Source organism: Engraulis encrasicolus, chromosome 11 (genome assembly GCF_034702125.1).
Source record: "Engraulis encrasicolus isolate BLACKSEA-1 chromosome 11, IST_EnEncr_1.0, whole genome shotgun sequence".
Lineage (NCBI taxonomy): Eukaryota > Metazoa > Chordata > Actinopteri > Clupeiformes > Engraulidae > Engraulis > Engraulis encrasicolus.
The window spans coordinates 54143663-54166162 of NC_085867.1; the positions used below are offsets into that span (position 1 = coordinate 54143663).

Genomic DNA, 22500 nt, shown 5'->3' on the forward strand with positions numbered 1-22500 from the left:
CTACACTGAGGGCCCTTGTCTTAGAGATTGCACACTGAAGGGTCATACACACTATACACTACACACGCACATGAATACACAAATGCACTCACATAAACGCTCACACTCTATCACGCCCAACCACACACACACACACACACACACACGCGCGCGCGCGCTCACACACACACGCTCACAAAGGTGTTTACATACACCTTCATGAACACGCTTGGTCTCTTGTTCACACACTCACTCACACACACCCAAAATACACATAAAGGGTTTGTTCGCTAAGGGGTCACACACGCAAATGCACAAACACCCACAAGCACAGTATACACACACACTCTATTTCACACACACTCACATCCAGCTCACACTCCCACCACACACACACGCGCACGCACAAAGGTCGGCCTTACAGAGCGGCTGAGCTGGTTATAGTAAGCTTTTGTTGGGAAACAATGGCCGCCTAATTCTGGACTGCTCCCCCTCCGACCACACACACGCACACACACACACACACACACACACACACACACACACACACACACACACACACACACACACACACACACACACACACACACACACACACACACACACACACACACACACACACACACACACACACACACACACACAAATAGAAATGTGCGTATGTATGAACACACACACATACTGTGTATTTATTCACACACATACACTGTGCCTCTCTTCCTGAAGCTAACTGCCTAATTCTGTTTAATTAATTCCAATGGTGTTCTCGGGCACACAGACAGATGGGAATTGTGCGTCGTGGAAACAGATGCAGAGTCGCTCCGCCACCACACGTCCATCCATCCTCCCTCCTCTCTCCTCCTCCTCGCAGACTAAACACGCACATTCCCATCTTCCCACATGGTCACGTTCAGCACGCACTGACTGCTCACATTGTATTAATACCCGAAATATTTGTCACAAGGCCATGTGTGGCGTGGCATCAGATGTTTCTTTTACAACTATCTTGCCGCTATTTCTCCCAGCCACATAATGTTTCATCGCGCTGTTATGTCCGTTGTGTAAGTTCATTCACAATGTCTTGTGGCGTAGTATTAGATCTTTAATCATGCTGTTGGCCGTCCCTGTCACATAACGTTTCATCGCTTTATTCTTTGCATTGCGTGCGTGGACATTGGTGTTGGCGCTGTAATAGTTTCTGTTGCCTGAGTAGGAGTTGATATAATGTTTTAATTACATTGTATCCCGTTTTATGTCTCATACCATCTATCTGTTCTGCAGCTCTCCTCTGTGAAGGAGACTGAGCCCTAAATGGGGCCTGACCCGCTTTAATGGTGGTGCAAGTGAATGAGAGCACAAGTCAGCTTTGTTCAGCTCAGCAAAACACACTCGGATAGTATACCAAAGCTCATGGTCAGTCAGCAGGGAGATTCAAATTACACAGAATGAGAATGGACATGACATAGACATTACAAGAGTACATACCATAACATAAGTTATGAAAGACACACATACAATATTGTACATCAATTTCATGAACACGAGGACAAAAAAAGACAAGACAAAAAAACATTGAGAGCAATACAGCTCCCTTCTCCCTATACGCATAGCTGGCAGCGGGTTTAGGGAGGTGGATGTACAGTACAGTAGGCTAACAGCGAGAGGGCATCCTGCTGTCCTGTGAGGGCAGCCAGGCCGAAGGTGTCTGCTAAAGCGCCTTGGCTCTGCTCCAGGAACAGTAGGCAGCACTGGTCAGAGTCAGCAAGCACACTTCCATATCAGTCGCAGTGAAAGTTTAACTCTCTTTTTTCAACTCTTTTGAGGTCAGTGCTATGGTAATAATCTGGAACCCGGTCTGGATACTGAGGAAGAGCTCTAAAGCTGACCCAGGAACAGTAGGACGCACTGGTCAGAGTCTGCAAGCACACTTCCATATTAGCCACACAATAAATATTGCTCTTTTTTTCCCAACTGATCTGGGGTCAGCGCTATGGTGATAATCAGGAAACCCGCATGGATTGGACACTGAAGAAAGTCTCTAAAGAAGGTGTCTGTCAGAGTGCCTTGCCACTGGTGCAGGGACAGTAAGCACTGCACTGGTCAGAGTCAGCAAGCACACTTCTATATTGGTCACAGTGAATGTTGCTCTCATTTTTTTTCTCTCCAACTGATTTGGGGTCAGTACTATGGTGATCATCAGGAAGCTGGCGTGGGCAAGTGAAGTCCCCCGGTGGTGAGTCAGGAAGGCATTAGTGGGCTCGCTCGCCCAGCTGAGCAGAGCTGCTTGCTGGGGGTTAGACATGAATATGTCACAGAGCATTAGGGGGGCAGCTGCACTTACTCATCCTTCATCCTCATCCCTCAGACACACGTTACCTTGTCAACACTACGTACAAGCGGGCTGTGGAGGTGGGAGTGAGTAGTAGTCTAAGTCTCTCTCGTCAGTCGAGTCGTCACTCATAATCAACAGGAAATCTGAAGGAAGAAAATAATGAAGCGAAATAAACTTTGAATCCAGAAAGCAAGTTAGATTAAGTAGTCACCAAGCTGGTTAAATATAATTTGTAGAATTTGAAGTATGCTTTTAATCTCTCTTCTCCCTGAGGTACAAAGGTAGTCAACCAGTTTACTGTGCTAACTCAACAAGTTGTGTTCTCTCAAAAAGTTTCTATGTGGCCATGCATTAAATGCTGAACCTTTAATTGGACTTTGAAAGGTGCATCTGGTGTTTTACTCCCCTCACTTGGACATCTTAACTAATGTTTGTTTACACAATAATGGGTCTGAAACCTTCTCTCAATAGTCTTGCTTTGTGAGGAAGGGTTGGTCCATCTATCTACTGTACACCAGGGTGGTTTAGTGGTGACTTGTTTTGTTGTGAAACCCAAACCTGTAGTGTAGTAGTGAGCATGCTCACTGTGGGGTGTCTGCATGTGGTGGTAATCCAACTGCAGTGTTTTGGGTGGGAGGGAGCTACGAGGGGGATCGCCATTACAGATATGTTGCTTCTGGGATTAGCTTGTTATCATTTCAGTCAGCAAATCTGCATCTTCTTTCCTTCCCTTCCTTTCATTTTCATCTGTATTTCTTTCTTTCTTTCTTTCTTTCTTTCTTTCTTTCTTTCTTTCTTTCTTTCTTTCTTTCCTTCTTTCTTTCATTCTTTCTTTCGTCGTCTCTCTCTCTCTCTCTCTCTCGCTCTCTCTCTCTCCACACTGTAACAGAAAAGACTGAGTCTACACCTCCCCATGCTCTGTCCCTTGTCATCCTCCCTCTATTCCCGCTCTGCTGTTTATCAGTCAGTCATCTGGTCCAGTAGAGCACGGAGCTTAGTGGAGGCTCGTGGTGGCCCGTGTGGGGATACATCCAGAGATGTGGGCTACTGATAAGCCCCCCCCCCACACACACACACACTACCTCCCTCCCTCCCAGCCTGCATGCAGCATCCTGTTAGTGAATTTCAGTTAGAAATTTGACTCTATCAGTCCATCCACTCATTTGAGTCACACCCCTCATTTTCAGTTGGTTTGGCCGTGTATATGTTGGAATAGCTTGACTGAAAACATCAGTCAACGGCCCTGCCGTGGCCAACCGGTAGGGCACTCGCCTGCCATGCGGCTGACCCGGGTTCGATTCCCGGCCCGGGTCCTTTGCCGACCCCTTCCTGTCTCTCTCCCAATTCACTTCCTGTCCACCTCTCACACTGTCCTATCAAATAAAGTCGAAAAAACAAAAAACGTCAGTCAACAATAGTCTGATTTCAAAGCTCAAACTAAGGTGTATACATGGCTTTTAAAACTGTGATTTGTCGGACTGAAACAGTACAATATGTTCTTAAATGCTAGAAATTGATTTAGGTTAAATGCATGTTAAGGTATCGAGTGTCCTCTACATCCCCTTTTCCTCTGGTCTACTTCTTCGAGCCCTCTCTACTCGTGCCCACGTCCTACTTTCTCATCCACGTCCCTCCATCCCTCCCATCTGGCCTCCTTTTTTTCCTATTTTTTTCTCCTCTCGTCTCCCTTACCCTTCTGTCGTTATTTTGTTCTTTCTTTCTGTACAGTTGGAGTCCCCTATCCCAAGAATTTCATCAGGATCTGAAAGAAGATCCCGTGCCTGTCTCTTCATCTCCTCCATCTGGGCTTCTTTTTTGCTAACTTTCCCCTCTCTTATACCCATCTATAATTTTTTTTTACCTAGGAATCCTGTCTGCTGTCCCTTCCACCTTTTTTTGGCTGATGCTTTCTTCATCTTTCTTTAACCTTTTGTCGTTATTTTGTTATCCTGTTCTCCTTCCACCTCCCTTTTGTTTCATCTGTCCTTAACCCTTTGGTTGTTCTTCTGTTTCTTTTCGCAGGAATCCCCTTCCCCAAGAACTTCATCCAGATCTGCAAAAAGATCCTATGTCGCCTCTTCCGGGTCTTCGTTCACGTCTACATCCACCACTTCGACCGCATCATCCAGATGGGGGCCGAGGCGCACGTCAACACCTGCTACAAGCACTTTTACTACTTCTGCACCGAGCTCAACCTCATAGACCGCAAGGAGCTCGAACCACTGGTGAGGAAAACGGGTGTGTGAGAGAGAGAGAGAGAGAGAGAGGGAGGGAGGGGGAGAGAGAAAGAGAGAGAGCGAGAGAGAGCGAGAGAGAGCGAGAGAGAGCGAGAGAGCGAGAGCGAGAGCGAGAGCGAGAGCGAGAGAGAGAGAGTCTGCCAGTCGTCTATCTGGTGTTAGTGGGTTATGTGTTGTCTGTTTGAGTGTGTTCTTGTTTGTATCTGTGCGTTAGTGTGACTATTTGCCCATCCGTCTGTTCATCTATCCCTCTCTGTGTATGGGTTTGATTGATGTGTGTCTGATTTCTCTGTGACTGTGTTCCTGTTTCTGTTTGTCTGCCTGTGTGTTTGTGTGCACATCGTGCACATGTATGATTGCACGTGTGTGTTTCCACACGAGTACTAATTTGTGTGTAATGCTAGGAAATGACACACCACACCCTTCACACCCAAGGCTGACTCATAGGCTTAAATCCCCTGACAGGGTGACGTCAGCTCCTATAGTACAGTGTAGTGTGGACAGCATCAAGTCGTCTGTGTGTCTGTCAGTCTGTCAGGACTACCAGGAGATGCCTCACCTGCCATGTCACCTGCCTGGTCACTAGATTCTACAATGTGCTGTGCAGACAGAGACAGACTATGATAGTCAATTTAACCTCCCTGCATAGCAGGCTTGGATAAATGAGTTCAATTGTGTCTATTTGGACACATTCTTTATTAACAACACCAAGAACACCCTCAGAAACTGTTTATGTTTATGTTACACTTAAATTTTACACTTCTATATAACACTGATTTTGAACTAAGCATGTGATTTTACATGTTCAAAAACATGACAACAATCAACCATGGGATTTATCGGCCAAGTGTATATACCTACAGGGTAAGAATCAGCTCCGGACATTATCTTTTCTATCCATCTGTTTCTCTCTGTCTCTGTCTCTGTCTCTGTCTATCTGTCTATCACTCTCTCTCTCTCTCTCTCTCTCTCTCTCTCTCTCTCTCTGTCTCTATCTGTCTCTCTCTCTCTCTCTCTCTCTCTCTCTCTCTCTCTCTCTCTCTCTCTCTCTCTCTGTAAGTCCTTCTGAACAGCAGGCTGAGAGCAGATTAAGAGCTCAGGGCGCTGCTCCAACATCTGGCCCCACCTGCCACCTGACCCCTGGCCCCCGTTAGCCTCACGTGCATGTGCTCGCTCACCAGAGCTCCAGCCACTCTCTGCTGACCTCACGCCCTGAGCTGTGAGCTGTCACAGAGATACACTACAAGCTCACAAAGGAAAACGAGCTCTGTAGTTCAATGTCTGGTGTGTCAGCAGAAGAGAGGAAAAAGACGTGACAAGCATTCGAAAATTAGTCCAATAATAGTAAATACATTTTTTTAAAAATTAAAAATAAATCACATCAGTTGCTCTGGTGAGCATATCCTTTTCTCTGACTAGAACATTTTTAGAAGCCATAGCAGAAACATGCAGTACTCTTCTCACACTGTACGCTGACTGGCCACCCCACGCGTTTACTCTGAGATAGCTCTTTGACTGGACAGCATTGAGTCATCTCCTCTTCTGTTCTCCCAGTGATGGATCTGAACAAGAGCACACAGGGAATACTGTAAAGCTACAGTACATCCACACACGCATTCGTTAGAATATTTTTAACTCACAACCTGCAATATTGCGTCACCTGTGCTCTTCTCGCAGCCTCAGGCCTCGCGTCACTGCAACACGCACACACATCCTACTGACTGGTATCACTGGGCGAGTAGTGAGTGGGGAGTAGTGACGTGTGTGCAGCGCTTGCAGCTGAAGTCTTTGGACTCGAAGCACATGTTGTGATCGTATGTGGCCAAAAGACAGTCAGATGTAAGAAGGAACAATGACTTCATCTATTCCTCCCTCTGTACTCCACAAGAGATGGCCATGACCAGGCTTGGAACAGTGGCTAGATGAGGATGGTGGAAGGGAGCAGTAATGCCGCGATCACACCGCCGGCGTTGAAAGAGCTACAACGCTGCTGACTCCTGTCTGGAAAGCACAGGCAAACACGGCAAACGATTCAACCTGAAGCATTCGACCAGGAATCTCGACCAACCGAAGCTCTTGTTTAGAAAAATGTGAACATTCCATTGGCTGACGCCTACTGGCGCCGAGCTCATTACATATTTTTAGATGAAGTTCAACTTTTTACGCCCTCAGCTTTTGACGCTTTTGATGCCCTCGGCTCTAGAAACGCTTTTGCGGCTTTTAACGCTTCTGCAGCCTGCTCTCCCATTTTTGTTGAATCCAAATGACCAATGTAAGAGTTTGAAAAGTTGACATCTTTTAAGTCTTCTAAGTAGTGGAGCATACTAATTATACTGAAATATTTTATTGTTATGTTTTAAGCAATGAGCTTATATTTGTATGAGGGTTGGAGATTTGTATGATTTGTACTGTATCAATATGAATTCATGCATAGAGAGGCCATGTCTGCAGCCCCACATACAGTGATAAATCAGTTATATCATACTGTAGGCCACAATCACTGCCCAAATAGGAGATTGTGGGCATTTGTACCAATGGCAGCACTACCAAGTAAATGGTCCATCCTGCAGCTGAGTGGAGCACATGATGAGCTCATGGCAGACATCATTATATCAGCCTCATCGGCAGCACAGCACAGCACAGGAAGACAGAGGGAGGCCATCAAACATAATGAGGATGAGAGAGAGAGAGAGAGAGAGAGAGAGAGAGAGAGAGAGAGAGAGAGAGAGAGAGAGAAAGAGAGAAAGAGAGAGAGAGATGAAAGAAATAGAATTAGATGAGAGAATTATATGGCGATGGACAGAAGAATGGTGAGAGAATGTACGAGAGAGTGAGAGGAAGAACCATAGAGGTAGGTAGGAGAGGTAGGCATAAAGGAAAATAATGAAGAGAGAGAATGGCAGAGAGAGAATGGGATATTTTATGACTTATTTCAAAATAGCGTCCCTCTGCGACTGTTACCCATAAGACTGAGTTTACGACCTTACAGGGGAAACAGGAAGTCATTAGCCTAAAGTGGTGACCAAGGTAATGATGTCACCAGTGAAGTGAGGAAATTAGGGAAGTTTATGGGACGTTTAGAGGCATCAACTAGGGCTGCACTTTGTGCAAAGTCTCGTTTATTTCTTCTCGCTACATATTGCCAAAAGGCTTCTGTGTATGCATGCAACAGGCATGTGAGAGCATGTGAGTACCTGAGATGTGTGTGTGCGTGAGTGAGTGTGAGAGAGAGACAGAGACAGATTGTCCATCTCTCTGAAAAGTGTGTGTGGGATTGGATGTGAGTGTGTGTTTTCTGTGTCAGTGTGTTCTTTCTTGCGTTTGTCTTGTCTGTCCATATGTCACTGTGTGTGTGGTGACGTCTCTGTCTTGTCTACCTGTCTGCGACCTTGTCTCCGGCATCTTGAGAGTGTGAGGCCGTGGCCGGAGCTGAGATCTCCAGAGCTCTCCAGAGCTGAGCTGAGCTCTTCTGGCTGCCACCCAGTCTTCCACGCCGCTGAGCCCAGCCGAGCCCCACACCTGATCTGGCGACTCACCTGACCTACTGACTGTCTACGGCTGAGGCCACGCAGCTCCTCCGCTAATGGAAAAATCATCCACCGGCACAGCCGACGACAACCTCATTCCTATTCAGAGCCCGTTATAAATTAGCTAGACAGGCTACCGTGCCACCGGTGACCTCAGCCTTTTGTGACACCTCAGTTGTTCTCCTTGAGAGAGAGAGAGAGAAAGAGAGAGAGAGAGAGGGAGAGAGAGAGAGAGACAGTACCCTTGGCATTACCATTCTCTTCCATGGCAGTGTGAGGTATATGGGCCCTCCGTGTGCCAACAGCAATGCCTAGCAAGCAATGCCTAGTGCAATCTTTTATAGAGGTGAAGCAGATAGTCAATAACAAAGCGAAAACGAACGTCATATGCAAGTGAATTTAGTGTCAATGTGATAGATTGTATGAAACAGATTGCTGCCTTTTTTGCACAGGTACACTGTGCAAGATGTTTAGTTGTTTATTTCCAGAATTCATGCTACCCATTCACTAATGTTACATTTTTCATGAGTACTTACCACCACCATCAAATTCTAAGTATTCATTATGACTGGAAAAATTGAATTTTTCATACATGAAAAGGGGGATTTTCTCCATGGTCCATCATTTTGAATTTCCAGAAATAGACATTTTTAGCTGCAAAAATGACAGTACTTGGGCCATAATAGAAAATATTTGTTTATCACCTAGTAAACTTTCATGAAAAGATCAAATTTGGCAATAGGCAGCATCGTTGCATCGTTTTTTGACCATTTCCAGCACAGTGTACCTTTAACACTCACACAGATTCATATAAAAACAGTGTTCTAAAGTAAAAGGTTTCCGTAACTCACTAATGAGCTGTCCACACTAATTGCCCATCCACATGGCCACCTGTTCTGGCTAAATAGGCGGCGTGCCATGCTACTTAATTATTGATAAGTAGCACTCTGATCGGGCCACATGCGCAGAAGAGGGTGTTTTCCACGAAACGGAGGTCTCTTACAGGAGGTGGCAGCACCAACAGCTCATGGAGACCTATGTGGCCTTTAGCGGCCAGAGTTCACGTCCACTGGCTGGGACACAAGATTCTGTGTCTGTGTGTCTGTGTGTGTCTATTTGTCTTTCTTTCTTTCTTTGTCCATCTACATATGAGGACACGTCAGACAGTTAGAATTTGAAGCTCTTGTATAAACATTAAGACATAACGTATCATATTGAAGGGTCACTGTTCAAAGTGCTCTTCTAGGCTTCCGATATGTGCACTTTGTACAGATCTAGCAATGTATTTTCTTCTATTTACATGTTTTCTTTTCTTTCCTTTCTTCTTTGTCAGGCAAGCATTCTGCGTGCCATATATAGGCTACCATTCTCCCTGTCTTTGTCTTTTTTCCTCTTCCTCTCTGACCTCATCTTGAGGTTTCTCTGGTTTAACCTAGGCATTTAAAGTGCTCTCTGTACACAATATGTTTTTTTAGGCAAACATCCTTATATGTATTTTGCTTTCCCTCTTGTCTTTCACTTTACAGAAAGAGATGACCTCACGGATGTGTCATTGAGCAGCAGTGGCGCCTGGTTGCCACCTCTGGAGACTAGGCTTTGGGACCCCACCCTGTTCATGGGAGGTTGCCACGGAGACCTATAGAGGATCACCAGCAGTAGCAGCAGCAGCAGCAGCAGCAGAACTGACTGTAAACCTTGGTGACATCACCAAGGCTCCCAAAGCCAGGAAGAAATCCTGCTCTGCTGCCAGGGTTGAAACCATAACAAGCCCTTTAAACCAGCCCACAACCCCCAAACCCCGCTGAAACACACACCTTAAACCACTCTCCTCTCCGAGCTTGGATACGCAGAGAACAGACTAATGTTTACGGAAAATAACAGAAAACAGCACCACCTATTGGTGAAGTCGGCACAGCATGCTGTGGGGATAATGTCCACAAGATGGCAATCTTGTTTTAAAAATATACTTTTTTTTTCATGAATCAGGGTAGAAGTAGAGGAGAGAGTCTGCCCCACTTTGCATTCCTCTGATGCTGAATTTGGGTTTGATTTTAACAACATCTTCAGTATCTTTAACATTTTTATCTTGGTCTAAATTTTTGCTTTGTCCTTTCATTCCAGATGTTATTGCAATGATGTTGTGGACTTATCAGTAGAAGGAGAAAACAAAACACACAGAATCATTTTCCTACTTTGTTTTACAAACATTACTGAATATTAGTACTTCTACCTGTGTATAATTTTACCTGAGGGTTTTGGAGTGGAGACTGCCAAATTAAATGATCAACCATAATATTTTTTTAAAAGTCACCTGTACACTGGTAAGGGTTTTAATGAACTAACCTTTAACAGGCAGGATGTCTGGGCCTGCAGTGACACTCATTAATCCTATTGTATGACTAGGACAGAGAACATTTGAAACAATGTTCACAGTGTTCACTTGTTGAGGTAACCAGCATTTGCAGTGCAGTGGTAGCCTACAGTATGGTACCGGATAGGAGATGCAGAACCATTGCAAGAGATTCTGAACTTTTCGGGGGGAGGGGGTGGGGGGTGGGGGGGTTTTCTTTTGGTCACTAAGTGATTCTTAGTAGCATATGTACGACAACATGTACAGAAATGTTTAAGTTGTCAGCCTCTCTGTCCAGATCTTCTCTATATGTGGTGAACTGAATTGTTGTATATTTGTTTTTGTCGTGTTGCTGCTTTGTCACATCAAGTCAGGTGTGATTTATCTAAGACACACTTCAGTACCTTCCTTCTGTACGATTTATCTGGACTTGACTTGTTGAATCAGGAAAACACACACACACACACACACACACACACACACACACACACACACACACACACACACACACACACACACACACACACACACACACACACACACACACACACACACACACACACACACACACACACACACACACACACACTGTCTCAGCCTATGAAAGCTAACTTAAGAGTGTAGCATTCCTGGAATGGACTATAATTAACAACACTGACAAATTATGATTTCACTTTTTTTCCATTTTTTGTTTTCTAAACCATTTCAGTTTGCAGAACACCTGTCTCTTCATATGTCTGTCTTTTCTTGTAAACTAAAGATGTTGATGATTCTATGTAAAGTGCATAATTGAAGCAATAAAGAGTGTATTTTGATTCAGAATGTTTGGAGAGTATGTGAAAAGTGTTATCATTAACTTTTATGGAAGTGAAATTCTAATGCAGATGCCACAAAGTTATTGTAGGCCTACATACAGGGTCCAATGTGTATTTGAACTTAACACTAGATGGTGCCACTAACCAATCCAATTCCTCACTCTCACATTCTCAAACAGGAACACACACACGAAGATGTTTTAAAAAAGCACAAACACAGCCCTAAGCTCCTTAGATCGTCCACTCTTCGTGATTAAGAAATGGCTTGAGAGAGCATGATACCCAATGCCCAAAAAGATTAGCCTGAAGATAATCCCTCTGGAGTGTACTTAATTCCCTTTCTGAGATAAAGATTAAGACTGTACTGTTTACCCACAAATGCAACTATGGGACAGCAAGTGTGTGTTGTAACTCAGGTAATCTGACATTTCAGCCCTTTCACCCGTATATAAAGACAGCTCAACTCTGGCTGTCCTTGAAAAGTGGTTCATGGATGCCACCATTTTCATTTCTGTAGAAAGACACTGCCACTTGTGTCCATGGGCCTCTGAATCCACCTGTGTCCATCTTCAGAAGACACAGAAGCAGTGGCTGTCAATACTTTGTAAGAACTAACCGCATAGCAACTTCACTTGGGTCTGGGCAAGAAAAAAACACCCCTAAGGACCATGTTTCACCCTTGGCTCTACACAATGCAGCCGTAAAGTGCTGTAGTCCACTCCTGGCTGCTGCGCTGCTTGGGACCCTTGTGGCTGTGGCACCATGGGGGAGAAGGTGCCACCATCTGGGCCACCTGTGTGTGTGCAGATCATGTCGGTGTTGGCGCTGGTGTGCTTTGGCCTCTACTGCATCGTCAAGGGGGTCTCCTTCGGCTTCTTCAACTGGTGGTACATCCTGGGCTGTGCCTGCATCGTGGCCACGGCGCTGGCATCCTTCCGCATCTATGAGGTCTGCATCTTCATGGCACGCCAGGAGCTGGCCGAAGCGGAACCCTGCGGTCAGGTGCCTTTAGATTGAGAACTTTTCTGTGTAGATCATGCCAGGTTCTGGAGGCTCTGTAGGCCTACATGTTTTTGAATCTTCAGACGGCAGACTTACTCCTCAACCTAGAGCAAGTAGTGTGAAGGCTTTGCTGTAGACCGTGTCAAAGTTTCTGGAGTTGTACGTGTTGCACTCTTGAACTCTTTTGTGCACAGTCTTACGTCTAACCCTATAGAGTAAATCATGCTATGGCTTTGCTGTAGTATCGTCAGTGTTCCACTCTTGAACTTTTGTTTGGACCACCAACTAACTCCTAACCCCAGAGAGTAACTATGGTTTTAACTAAATCTCACCCTAGGGCTCCACTTTCGATGGGATTTTGGCCTTAATCCTAACCCAAACCTATAGGGCTTTTACCTTCAGAGACGAGCTCTGACCCAGTTTTTTTGTTTTCTACATACTGTTCCCGACCTTCACCCTGGGGCTTTCTTTTGAGGTGTTATGACCACCGCATAACCCTGTGAACTTTCTCCTTGGATGGGAGCCTGGGATTATGGAAGCAAGCATCCTACTGGAAAGCAAAACAGTGAAATTTCGCTCGCCTCTCCTCACAGTCCCAAAGGACAAACAGGTGAGATTCAGATGAGTTGAAAAGAAAAATGTGTTTTGGGATGTGCAGTTTGGAGCTTCAATTGGACATGGGCTGAGACAAGATGAGGGTTGTTTTGGAGCCGAGAATGGGATGTGTTCACAGCTGCGATCAGTTTCAGTTATAATGAAAACCAACAGAAGACTGTGCATCATGTCTTGGATATGTCTAAAAGGCGGTGAGCAAACTGCGAGAGAATGACTGTTGTTAATCGAAAGGGAAAAGAAATAGAAGAGAAAACGCTCTGGGCCAGAACTGCACTGAACATTCTGAAGCTACAGATTCCTCGATGATAATGATATGGCTAAGAGCCGAGGTCTACCGAAAATGATAGTGATTGTTCAATACTGAATGCATTGAAAGGATCTTGATAATGGCTGACTGTCCGGTCAAGAAAAAGGATCAGAGCCTGTCGTCTGCTTTGATCAATTTATTTTAGTACATCTGGCCTGTTCTGTGAAAAGGCAGATGCCAAGACATCATGTCCATCCAGCTTTGTCTCCCACAATTATTTATCATCCCATCTCAACTCACCAGAAAGACACGTTTTCTCTCACAGCTGGTCTCATCGCAATATGTCAGTAAGGTGTGGTGTTATCCTTACAGGGAAAATCCTATTTGTTCTCTGTACAATCTACCAACTGGGTTTTTTTTTTCTTTGAGGCATTATCAAGGCTTAGTCCTGTGGTTAAGTAGGGAGGAGAATTATTCTCCAATGCGTTGTCCAAGTCCATTAGTTTAATTGAATAAATGAATCAGGGGTCTACAGTAGCATTTGATTAAAGTGACTTGTTTTTTTATTCTACACAGAAAGAACTATGACTAATCAATGATTTTGTATGGACTATGTGAGAACATATCAGTGTTATGACGTGTTCCATATTTAATAATGTGTTGTACTTTCAAAGCTAAATAAAGCCAAAAACAATTCATACCAATCGAGCTTTTTTGTCAAAATGCTATTTTGCCTCAAAAGTGGAATTAAAGGCATTTCCATGGCTTTGTGCCTCTGTGTTGTACAGATCTGCTGGCTGGGTGTTAAATTAGGTCCTCCCTGTGTAGCCTGTAAGTGAAGGAACAGCTCCAATGACACAAGTCAGTCCAGTCACACCTCATTTTCTCATCCGTTTTAAGGGATGTGGTCTACAAGCAGAGAAAAAAGACTCTGCAGCTGTTAAAAATGAAATGTGAAGAGAGGGGTGGGAAAGAGAGTGAAGAGGAGAGGGAAGAACGTGTGCTCACAAGTCAAGTCAAGTCAAGTTTATTGTCAATTTCTTTACATGCACTGGTCATACAAAGAATTTGAAATTGCGTTTCTTGTTCTCCCATGCAGACATAGACTAATCTAGGTATCTAATCTAATCACGCTTCCTAAAGGCCCAGACACACTTTTCATCCATACACTGTAAAGTAACTCCACACCAGGTGAGGTATGTCTAAGGATCTCTGAGGCAGTGAAAGTCTATCCGTTATGGGTTACTCCTAGGGGACTCTACTGTACTGCTGACAGGGGAGGACAAAGGGCTCAGTTGTCTCTGGCCCAGGGAGAGAGGAGGTCCAGAATTGGGTCCTCATTGCATTGTATGTATCGGGATGGGGTCTTTTCTTCATGGCTTCATCCTGGGCCCGGACAAAGTTTTCAGCAGCCCTGATGCTGGGGCTTCACAATACAGAATGAGGGTTTAGTTCTGTTGGTGAGACTTTGTGACAGTACAGTGAATTGTGGCGTAGGTTTACAGGATGCATACGGCAACAGGGAAGCTTAAATTGGGAACATATAAGAAAATAAATGGGGTAAGAACATGGTCCTCATCATGTCAGGTTGTGGACGTTCTGCTTTGGGTCCTGGGTCTCGTTAACGCTGAGGAGAAGCTGATGGCGCTTCATCCCAGCACGGATGTCTCTGGCCCTGCATCTCATACATCAACGTCAGGCCTCCTGAGCTCCAGGCAGGATGTACACCTCACCACAGTCTGCTGTGGGGCTCAGCAGATGGTAATGGATATCAACCTACACCAGCGTCTCCCCCTCTAATTTACTACCACCTCTCTCTCTCTCTCTCTCTCTCTCTTTCTCTCTCTCTCTCTCTCTCTCTCTGTTTCTGTTCTCCCTTCTTAACAGGAACCCAGAGATCATAATCTCTCTTGGGCAACTGGTCATGACACAGCCTGATTGATATCTAATGTTGTGTAAATTGCATTAGCGATTTGGGATGCAGGGATTGGAGCAAACGGATGAGTTGAGACAAACTGCTGCTGGGAAAAAAGGGCTCTCTCTTCGTAGACTGGGATTCTGTGAGCTACGATGCTATGTATAGGTCTGAGACTCATATGTTTTATAGTATATGTTCGCCTGTCAGAATACTTAACTGCAGCCAACAAACTGTTTGGGTTCACCAACTTCAGAAAACAAAAAAGCTCGGGTTCACTGACTGAAAATAATACGCAAACTTTGATTTGGTGGACTGGCTATCTTTGCATTTACATCATTGAATTTTCACATGACTTACTGAACTAATTTGAACTGGATCAATGAACTGATTTCTAAATTCACCACAGAGTACAGCTTGTCTACTTCCATGGGAAAAAAGCTTTTTATTATTGAAAAGCAGACCTTGTGGTCAGTCAACCTAAGTAAATAATTAAGAGGCAATAATAAAAAGGATTATGCGTGAAAGTAGCAGTGTTGTGCTTTTAGTTGCACAATGCACAGACATTCATAGAACTTCATAAAGACTTTTTTCTGCCTGAGGAACGACTTCACAGCATTTGAAAAAAACACAATGTTTATTTGGTGTCTTATAGAACTGGGCTGAAACGTCGGCTACTCGTTTATAACAAACATGGCTATTTACAGTTGACCTCGGCTCTGTCTGAGCAGATAGAAAAAAAAATCCAGCTGTGTTATGAAGCAACACTCCACAACATCCATCCATCAATGCAATTTACAATGGCAGACATTCATATAAAAAGACAGGTTGGATATAGTATCTATCCCCATAATATTTCAAACAGGAGTACACAATGTGTGCAAAATTGTCGTCCATCGATCCCTTTTCAAAGGAATTGATTAAACCTTGTTTTTCACTGTGTTTACATATCCAGCGTTAAGTGAAGTAACAGATACAGGATACATGTCCAATGTAACTGCATTAAGATATTCCTTCTTGGGGCTACACTTCAGTTTACTGTCCCTGGTCCTGGTACAACAGTAAGTATGTAACAGCGTGTGAGATTATGTACTTGCACTGTACCATAGGGTTAGTGTTATGAAGTCAGGTAGGGTAGGGTAAGCCTTAGGTACAGAGTACAGAATATTACATGTTGGTACATTTAAATGTCTGGAGAATTCAGGTAAATTGGGCCACTTTGGGCCATTCGCTTATATGCAAAAAAAGTGGCCCTGAATTTACTTGAATTCACCATACTATAACAGAAACCGTAAAACAAAGTGTCACCCCTTCTTGTCATGATATAAGCACATTCAGATCATCCAGCTTCTTCAGCAGAGCAGTCAATGCCCGCATAGGTGAACTTCTCATACAGTGTGGTGTTCACGTACGTCTAAGAGGGAACATTAAAAAAAATCACAAGTGTGAGGTACAGTAAGTCAAAAACAAACTGAGTTTGAATCTGATGGCGGCAATTTCATATTAGTACTATGACTATCAGTGGTCTTTGATTTCTAGTGAAATGTTTTAACTTATTGATGCTAAAGTGTTGAAAAGTTTCTGTAAACCCAATGGCAACACTGCAGCTGTACTTGGCAAGCAAGTTGTACTTGGCTTCCTTGCCAAGTAGAGTTAGGTCAGGTCTGTGATGTAGAAAAAGCTGTGCAGAATTTCTTACCTTCCTTTCTTCCAGCATGCGATTGAGAGAGACCAGTATCTGGGTAAAGGACGGTCTCTCATAGGGCTTCTCTCTCCAGCATTGCCGCATGAGGTCATATCTGTAATGCAGCACAAGATCAGCTGATGGGGAAGAGGTACACTGTAACAGGGTACAGGGACTATAGAAGAAAGCCTAAACACACTCCTGAATAGTGGAAGTGCTATTTTCCATAGCGCTATAAGAATTACTGTACATGTTTTTATTGTTCTTCTCAGTTAACATTGGTAAAATCAATACAGAAACCCAGTCAGTTGCAATTGAAATTAAAATTCTAAAAAGATGCATTAACAATATAAAAATAATTTTGTAGCATTTTGAGAAAGAAAAAGCTCCGCAGTTTGTCACTGAACACCTCACACTTCCACAGCGGTTCACAGGCTCCTTCTGTCATACTTACACCTCATCGTCACAGTTAAGAGGCTTCTCCAAACGGTAGCCCTGTGGTAACTTCTCATACAGCTCTGCACACGTCATCCCACAATATGGAGTCCCACCTGATCAGCACACATACACAAATCCAACATGTCAGTTGACTGGAAATTTGTCCATAAGCTATAGAAATAGGTATTAAGAATACACTCTAACAGTAATGATTGTGTTTCTGCCCTCCGCCAAACTGTTCATTAAGTAACCTTGGATACTGTTGATATTTAATGATAATAATGAAAGTAATTTTCCACTAAAACTTCATAATGCAATCGGCATTTGCTGTGAGTGGCTTCCATACGCCAGTTAAAACACAGCCATGCTATTATTCAGTCAGTGTTGTATTGTGCATTTTGGATGGTACTGCGGCTCTTAATCAGATATTGTGTCAAAAGCGTGTAGAGATAAATAGTGGCTACAGACCCAGACTAACAATCTCCCACAGCAGGACTCCATATGACCACCTGTGGAAGAGGCAACAACATGAGGATGGGTCCAAACAAGAAAACATGTGGAACAGCTAATGCAGTAGAAAGAGTAGGAGTCCGCACACTGTAGCTCCGCTTTGAAGGTTCATGGCATGCCTGATGAAGACCCTGTTGGGTCGAAACGTTGTATGACCTGAATGAACCTTGAAAAGCGGAGCTACAGTCTGGCGACTGGCAGATACGCCTTTGTCCTGCACCTGGCCTCAGCGAGGTGGTGCATACTCTTACTCTTATGAAAACAGCTAATGCAGTATTCATGTCCTTGTGTCTGTCTGAGCATGCTCTGAGTAAAATCATAAAATCAACAATATGGCAAATCGGCATATTTAGTGTCTGAGGTGATGTGACTACTCTGGTAGTAAACAGATGACAGCAAAGTCAGGACTTCAGCACTCACACGTCACTGTTTGTGGTGTAGACACTGTAGTTGAGAGACTCGATGGCCATCCATCGCACCGGTAATCTTCCCTGTGTGGAGAGAGCAAACGCACACAGGCACGCACACACACACACACACATGCACACACACACACAAACAGACACACACACTCTGTACTGAGTTCAGTAGAAAAATAAAAATGTCTGGAGGTGGACAAGTCTGGCTTAGGAAACACACAAACCCTGCCATACGTTTGCTCCTTCTACTTCGTAATCCATCTGATTCTGATTAGTGCAACTCCAAGTAGCCAACCAGGGCAGCTGTGGTGGATTCAATGGAGGATTTGCTTTGCATAGGATAACGTCACATGTTGACAACCAATGCAGCGCAGTTGCTTTGTTTTGTGATGAAAAGTTGGAAAATGTTTGTCTCCCTGAGGTAATGGCTGCATCACTCAATCAGATTGCATTCAAATGTTCTCCTTCTGGCAAATGAATATTTCAACATGTCATATTTAAATATCGTCATACAGGAACCACTACACAAATCCAATTACAGCTATATCTGCTGTTTTGAGCACAGACATGCAATAAAGTTTTTAAATAACTTTTTCTTTCACAAACCGAGTGATTTCCACCTACAATATATGCACGGTACATCCAATGATAGTAATCTCTGAAGATAAATTACAGGACTTTTTTGTTCTCGAATCAAGCTATTTGCATCTGTGCTTTATTATCTTACCATTGTCTTTTTCACATACACCTCTTGGCCCCTGGAGAGCCCGAAGTCTGCAATCTTCGCCACAAAGTTCTCCCCAACGAGGATATTCCTGGCAGCCAGGTCTCTGTGAATGAACTGATGACAGGCATGGTATTAGTCTTATGTCTCATCATGGTCTGATGATTGTGATGTACAACACTGCCCTGGCTCTCCTCTCACCCCAGCAATGGACTCAAATCAAAATAATTCTCATCATGCTGTAAATCGTAGCCTTACTAGACCCTGCCGTGGCCAACCGGTGGGGCACTCGCCAGCCATGCGGCTGACACGGGTTCGATTCCCAACCCAGCTCTTTTGCCGACCGGCCCTCCCCGTCTCTCTCCCAATTCACTTCCTGTCCACCTCTTACACTCTCATATCGAATAAAGTGGAAAAAAAGAATCGTATCCTTACTCAGACCACAAAAGATGTTTCTTCAAATAAAAAGATTTATATTCTACTGTAAATCTGAACCAAAACAAAATAATATGCACCCTCAACCTGCTGGTTTGTAGTTTAAAAGCGAAATGCTAAGATGTGCTGAGAGTTCAAGAAGTTTGTGGAGAGTTCGTATTGGAGAAAGCAGGTGTGGGGTATTCATTTGAAGTGGTACTGTAAACCCCTTAACAGGAGATCTAGACAAGCCCCGACTTTCACAGTTTATAACTCTCTCTGGCTAAACCACCTACTTGAAATGTCTACATTTTATTGTTAGGTACATTGAATGTATGCTCTGTTCTTTAGATTCTAGGGTCTAGAACATGGATGGGCAACTGGAGGCCCGGGGGTCACATGCGGCCCGCCTCCTCACTCAGTGCGGCCTGTAGATAAAAACATAATTTAAAAAAATAATAATGCTGACATAAAAAACACTACTGAATTAATCTATTGTAATTATAGTGCTGGCCTATGGAGAACACGATACCTTTCAAACAATATCGGCAGTCACTGTTGCCGTCAGACCCGTGGTCATATGGCCCTTAAATGGAAGGGAGGCGATGAAAAAATGTGTCCCTCCTCAATATCAAAGTTGCCCATCCCTGGTCTAGAATGTGCTGTGGGAGTAAGGTCAGGGCCGATCAATCAATAAAAATGTACCTGTATTTATATAGCAAAATATCACAACTAAACCGTGGAATCAACATGCGCAAATTTTCCTTCACGTGAGAAAGTGTATACGCCCACTCTCTCTCACACACACACACACACATTCAACATACATGGGCGTACACTCACACACACACACACACATACACACACAGAGTAGCCTAATAATAATAGTCCTATTAGATACAAGACCTAGCACTGGAAGATGCTAGTGCTAGTAGTTTTACTTATCAGATACAAGTTGTTTAAAACAAGGAGTACTATTTTCTGCCACATGAACATTCCGATGGAATCTTCCAAAATTCAAAGTTCTAAACAGGGACTTCATTTTGAATAGACAATATTCATATTAATGCTATAAATGTTGCTACTTCAGGTCAGAAAAATATAGAAACTACTCATATATGAGTGGTGGAGATTTTCAATGCAGATGGTTATTGTGATGTCACAATAACCAAAATTCCATTGCTGCAATCTTGACCATGAGAACCCCAAAGACACTCATTCTACACATGAACAGACAAGAGATAGAGGTAAGTTACTTAACTGCTTAACTTTAAAAACAATTAAGGCCATTTTAAATGTGAACAGTAATTATATACATGTTACCTATGAACAATGTTATTCCATTCAATTCGATGAATTTGGGGGCATTATTTATTAATCTAATACAATTATTTTGTTGGCAGTATTGAATAGGAAATATTTGTTTTACAGGATATAATGTGTATTCATAGCTTAGCTTTGAATTATATGACCTTAATGACTGAATTGATTTAAAATAAATATAGCCATGATTACATTTTTTTTTAATTAAAAAAAAACTACACTGTCTTACACCTACTAAGAAAGTCATGATAACTATCTTTCTTGTAAGGTTATTAATGAATATTGTCAATATATTAAATCCATCAAGTCTCATTGGGTGTCATTGGAGAATTTGGTTGTCTTGGAAACATGACATTATGACTTGGGCTCCAATAAGACAGATTTTTGTCCAGCGTGTCAACTACAATACTGCTGTCATAGAAAGCATGTCATAATGGCATAAGTGAAGCATCCTGTTTAATTTAATGTCCATTGGTCAAATTTACATTGAAGTCAATACTTAAAGGTGGGTTTACAGGTATGACATCACGTTGGGGGAACTCCCCCAGGATTCTAAGGTTCTACATAGACTCATAGAGCCTGGGGAGTCCCCAATGTGATGTCATAATAGTTCTTAAGATGGTTAACCTGCAAACCCACCTTTAATATCAATGGAAGTGGCTTCTATAAGCACTTTTGTAATTCAGTTGTTACCATGTAACACATAGTAAATGCATTATTATGACATGGGTGTAAAATTCTAGTTTGTAAGTTTGTCGAGGTCTGTAATTGGACAATGCACTGAAACCTGTCACAATGGAAGCAAGCAAAACAAAAACACATAAAATCCCCTTTCCCAACAGAAATGCATTGAGAACCAAAGGCGGAAATGCCACAGCAGAAATTATGGAGAGGAAAGGTGGAGGACTTGCGGAGGGAGGTTGCTTTGACGAGGGGAGACATCAAGATCATGAGAAGGGAGGCTGACCACAAGATGGATGCTCACTGGCAGCTCATGGAGGAAGCGATGGGACAGTGGAGGGAGTTGGAGACAAGGAGAGCTGAGGCCCAACAGAAAGAGGTACAAGTCAAGCAGACCCTGGGAACCTCTGAGGAGGCCAGAAGAACAGCAGAGGTGCTGCAGAAGAACAACGAAAGAGGTCGGACCAGTTGTCGGCCACAGGCTGACATGCTGACCAAAGAAAGGAAAAAGGCCTTATTGGAGAAAGCCAGGGCCATGAGAAAGCAGCAAGAGGAAGAAAGGGAAGCGAAAGAAAAGACAATAAAAAATCTGGAGGAAAGGCTTGCCACTTTGGACCAGGAGAAGAAGAGAAAAGCTTTCATGAAGAAAGCCAGGGCCATGAGGAACAAGCAGGAGCAAGAAAGAGAAGTGCGACAGCGGATAATTACTAATCTGGAGGCAAGGCTTGCCGCTCTGGAGCAGCAAAAGAGAAATAACAACAGCAACAACAACAACATGATGGGAGAAAAGGCTCACTATAACATCTCAGAACAGAAAACAACAGAATCGATTGCTAAGAGCACAGGAAGCTGCAAAGGAGCCGTTGGAGAAAAGGAAGACCATGTGGTCATCGATATGGAGGGAGCCGTTGGAGTAAAGGAAGACCATGTGGTCATCGATATGGCGGGAGCCAGTGAAGACCAGGCTGAAAACTCTCAGGGGCAAAAGCAAACATCTCTGCTGAGGAGGATCAAGGAGATGTTGGGCTTTGGAGGCCACTGAGAGCCGAGGACCAACACACACACGCACACACACATGCACACACGCACACACACACACACACACCACTGAACACACACCACTGAACACACACCCATGCACCCCACTCAACACACATACTCGCTCAACGAACACACACACACCACTGAACACAAAACCATGCACCCCCTACTCAACACATACGACCAAACAAGCCGGTAAAGTTTTATTGATGAACGGCGAAAGGCTCCATACGGAGCCGCAGAGACG

General features: G+C 43.7%; 3 protein-coding genes across 3 annotated transcripts in view; 2 read left to right on the forward strand and 1 right to left on the reverse strand.

Annotated features, from left to right (window-relative positions):
* Positions 1 to 11228, forward strand: part of LOC134458578 (MOB kinase activator 3B) — a 46643-nt gene extending 35415 nt beyond the window's left edge. The window contains exons 3-4 of the mRNA XM_063210985.1: positions 4334 to 4536; positions 9602 to 11228. Of these exons, the coding sequence (XP_063067055.1) occupies positions 4334 to 4536; positions 9602 to 9631 (233 nt within the window). The 3' untranslated portion in view covers positions 9632 to 11228. The remainder of the gene's footprint in view (positions 1 to 4333; positions 4537 to 9601) is intronic.
* Positions 11229 to 15637: 4409 nt separating this feature from the next.
* The window catches only part of tek (TEK tyrosine kinase, endothelial), a 35936-nt gene continuing 29073 nt past the window's right edge, over positions 15638 to 22500 (reverse strand). Inside the window, exons 18-23 of the mRNA XM_063210986.1 lie at positions 18798 to 18911; positions 18072 to 18142; positions 17610 to 17650; positions 17158 to 17254; positions 16719 to 16818; positions 15638 to 16433 (exon numbers count right to left, since the gene is read on the reverse strand). Of these exons, the coding sequence (XP_063067056.1) occupies positions 16359 to 16433; positions 16719 to 16818; positions 17158 to 17254; positions 17610 to 17650; positions 18072 to 18142; positions 18798 to 18911 (498 nt within the window). The 3' untranslated portion in view covers positions 15638 to 16358. The remainder of the gene's footprint in view (positions 16434 to 16718; positions 16819 to 17157; positions 17255 to 17609; positions 17651 to 18071; positions 18143 to 18797; positions 18912 to 22500) is intronic.
* LOC134458580 (inner centromere protein-like) lies at positions 20087 to 22333 on the forward strand. Its single transcript, XM_063210987.1, has 2 exons — positions 20087 to 20455; positions 21374 to 22333. Exon 2 carries the CDS (start codon positions 21400 to 21402, stop codon positions 22252 to 22254), a length of 855 nt encoding a protein of 284 aa, XP_063067057.1. The 5' UTR covers positions 20087 to 20455; positions 21374 to 21399; the 3' UTR covers positions 22255 to 22333.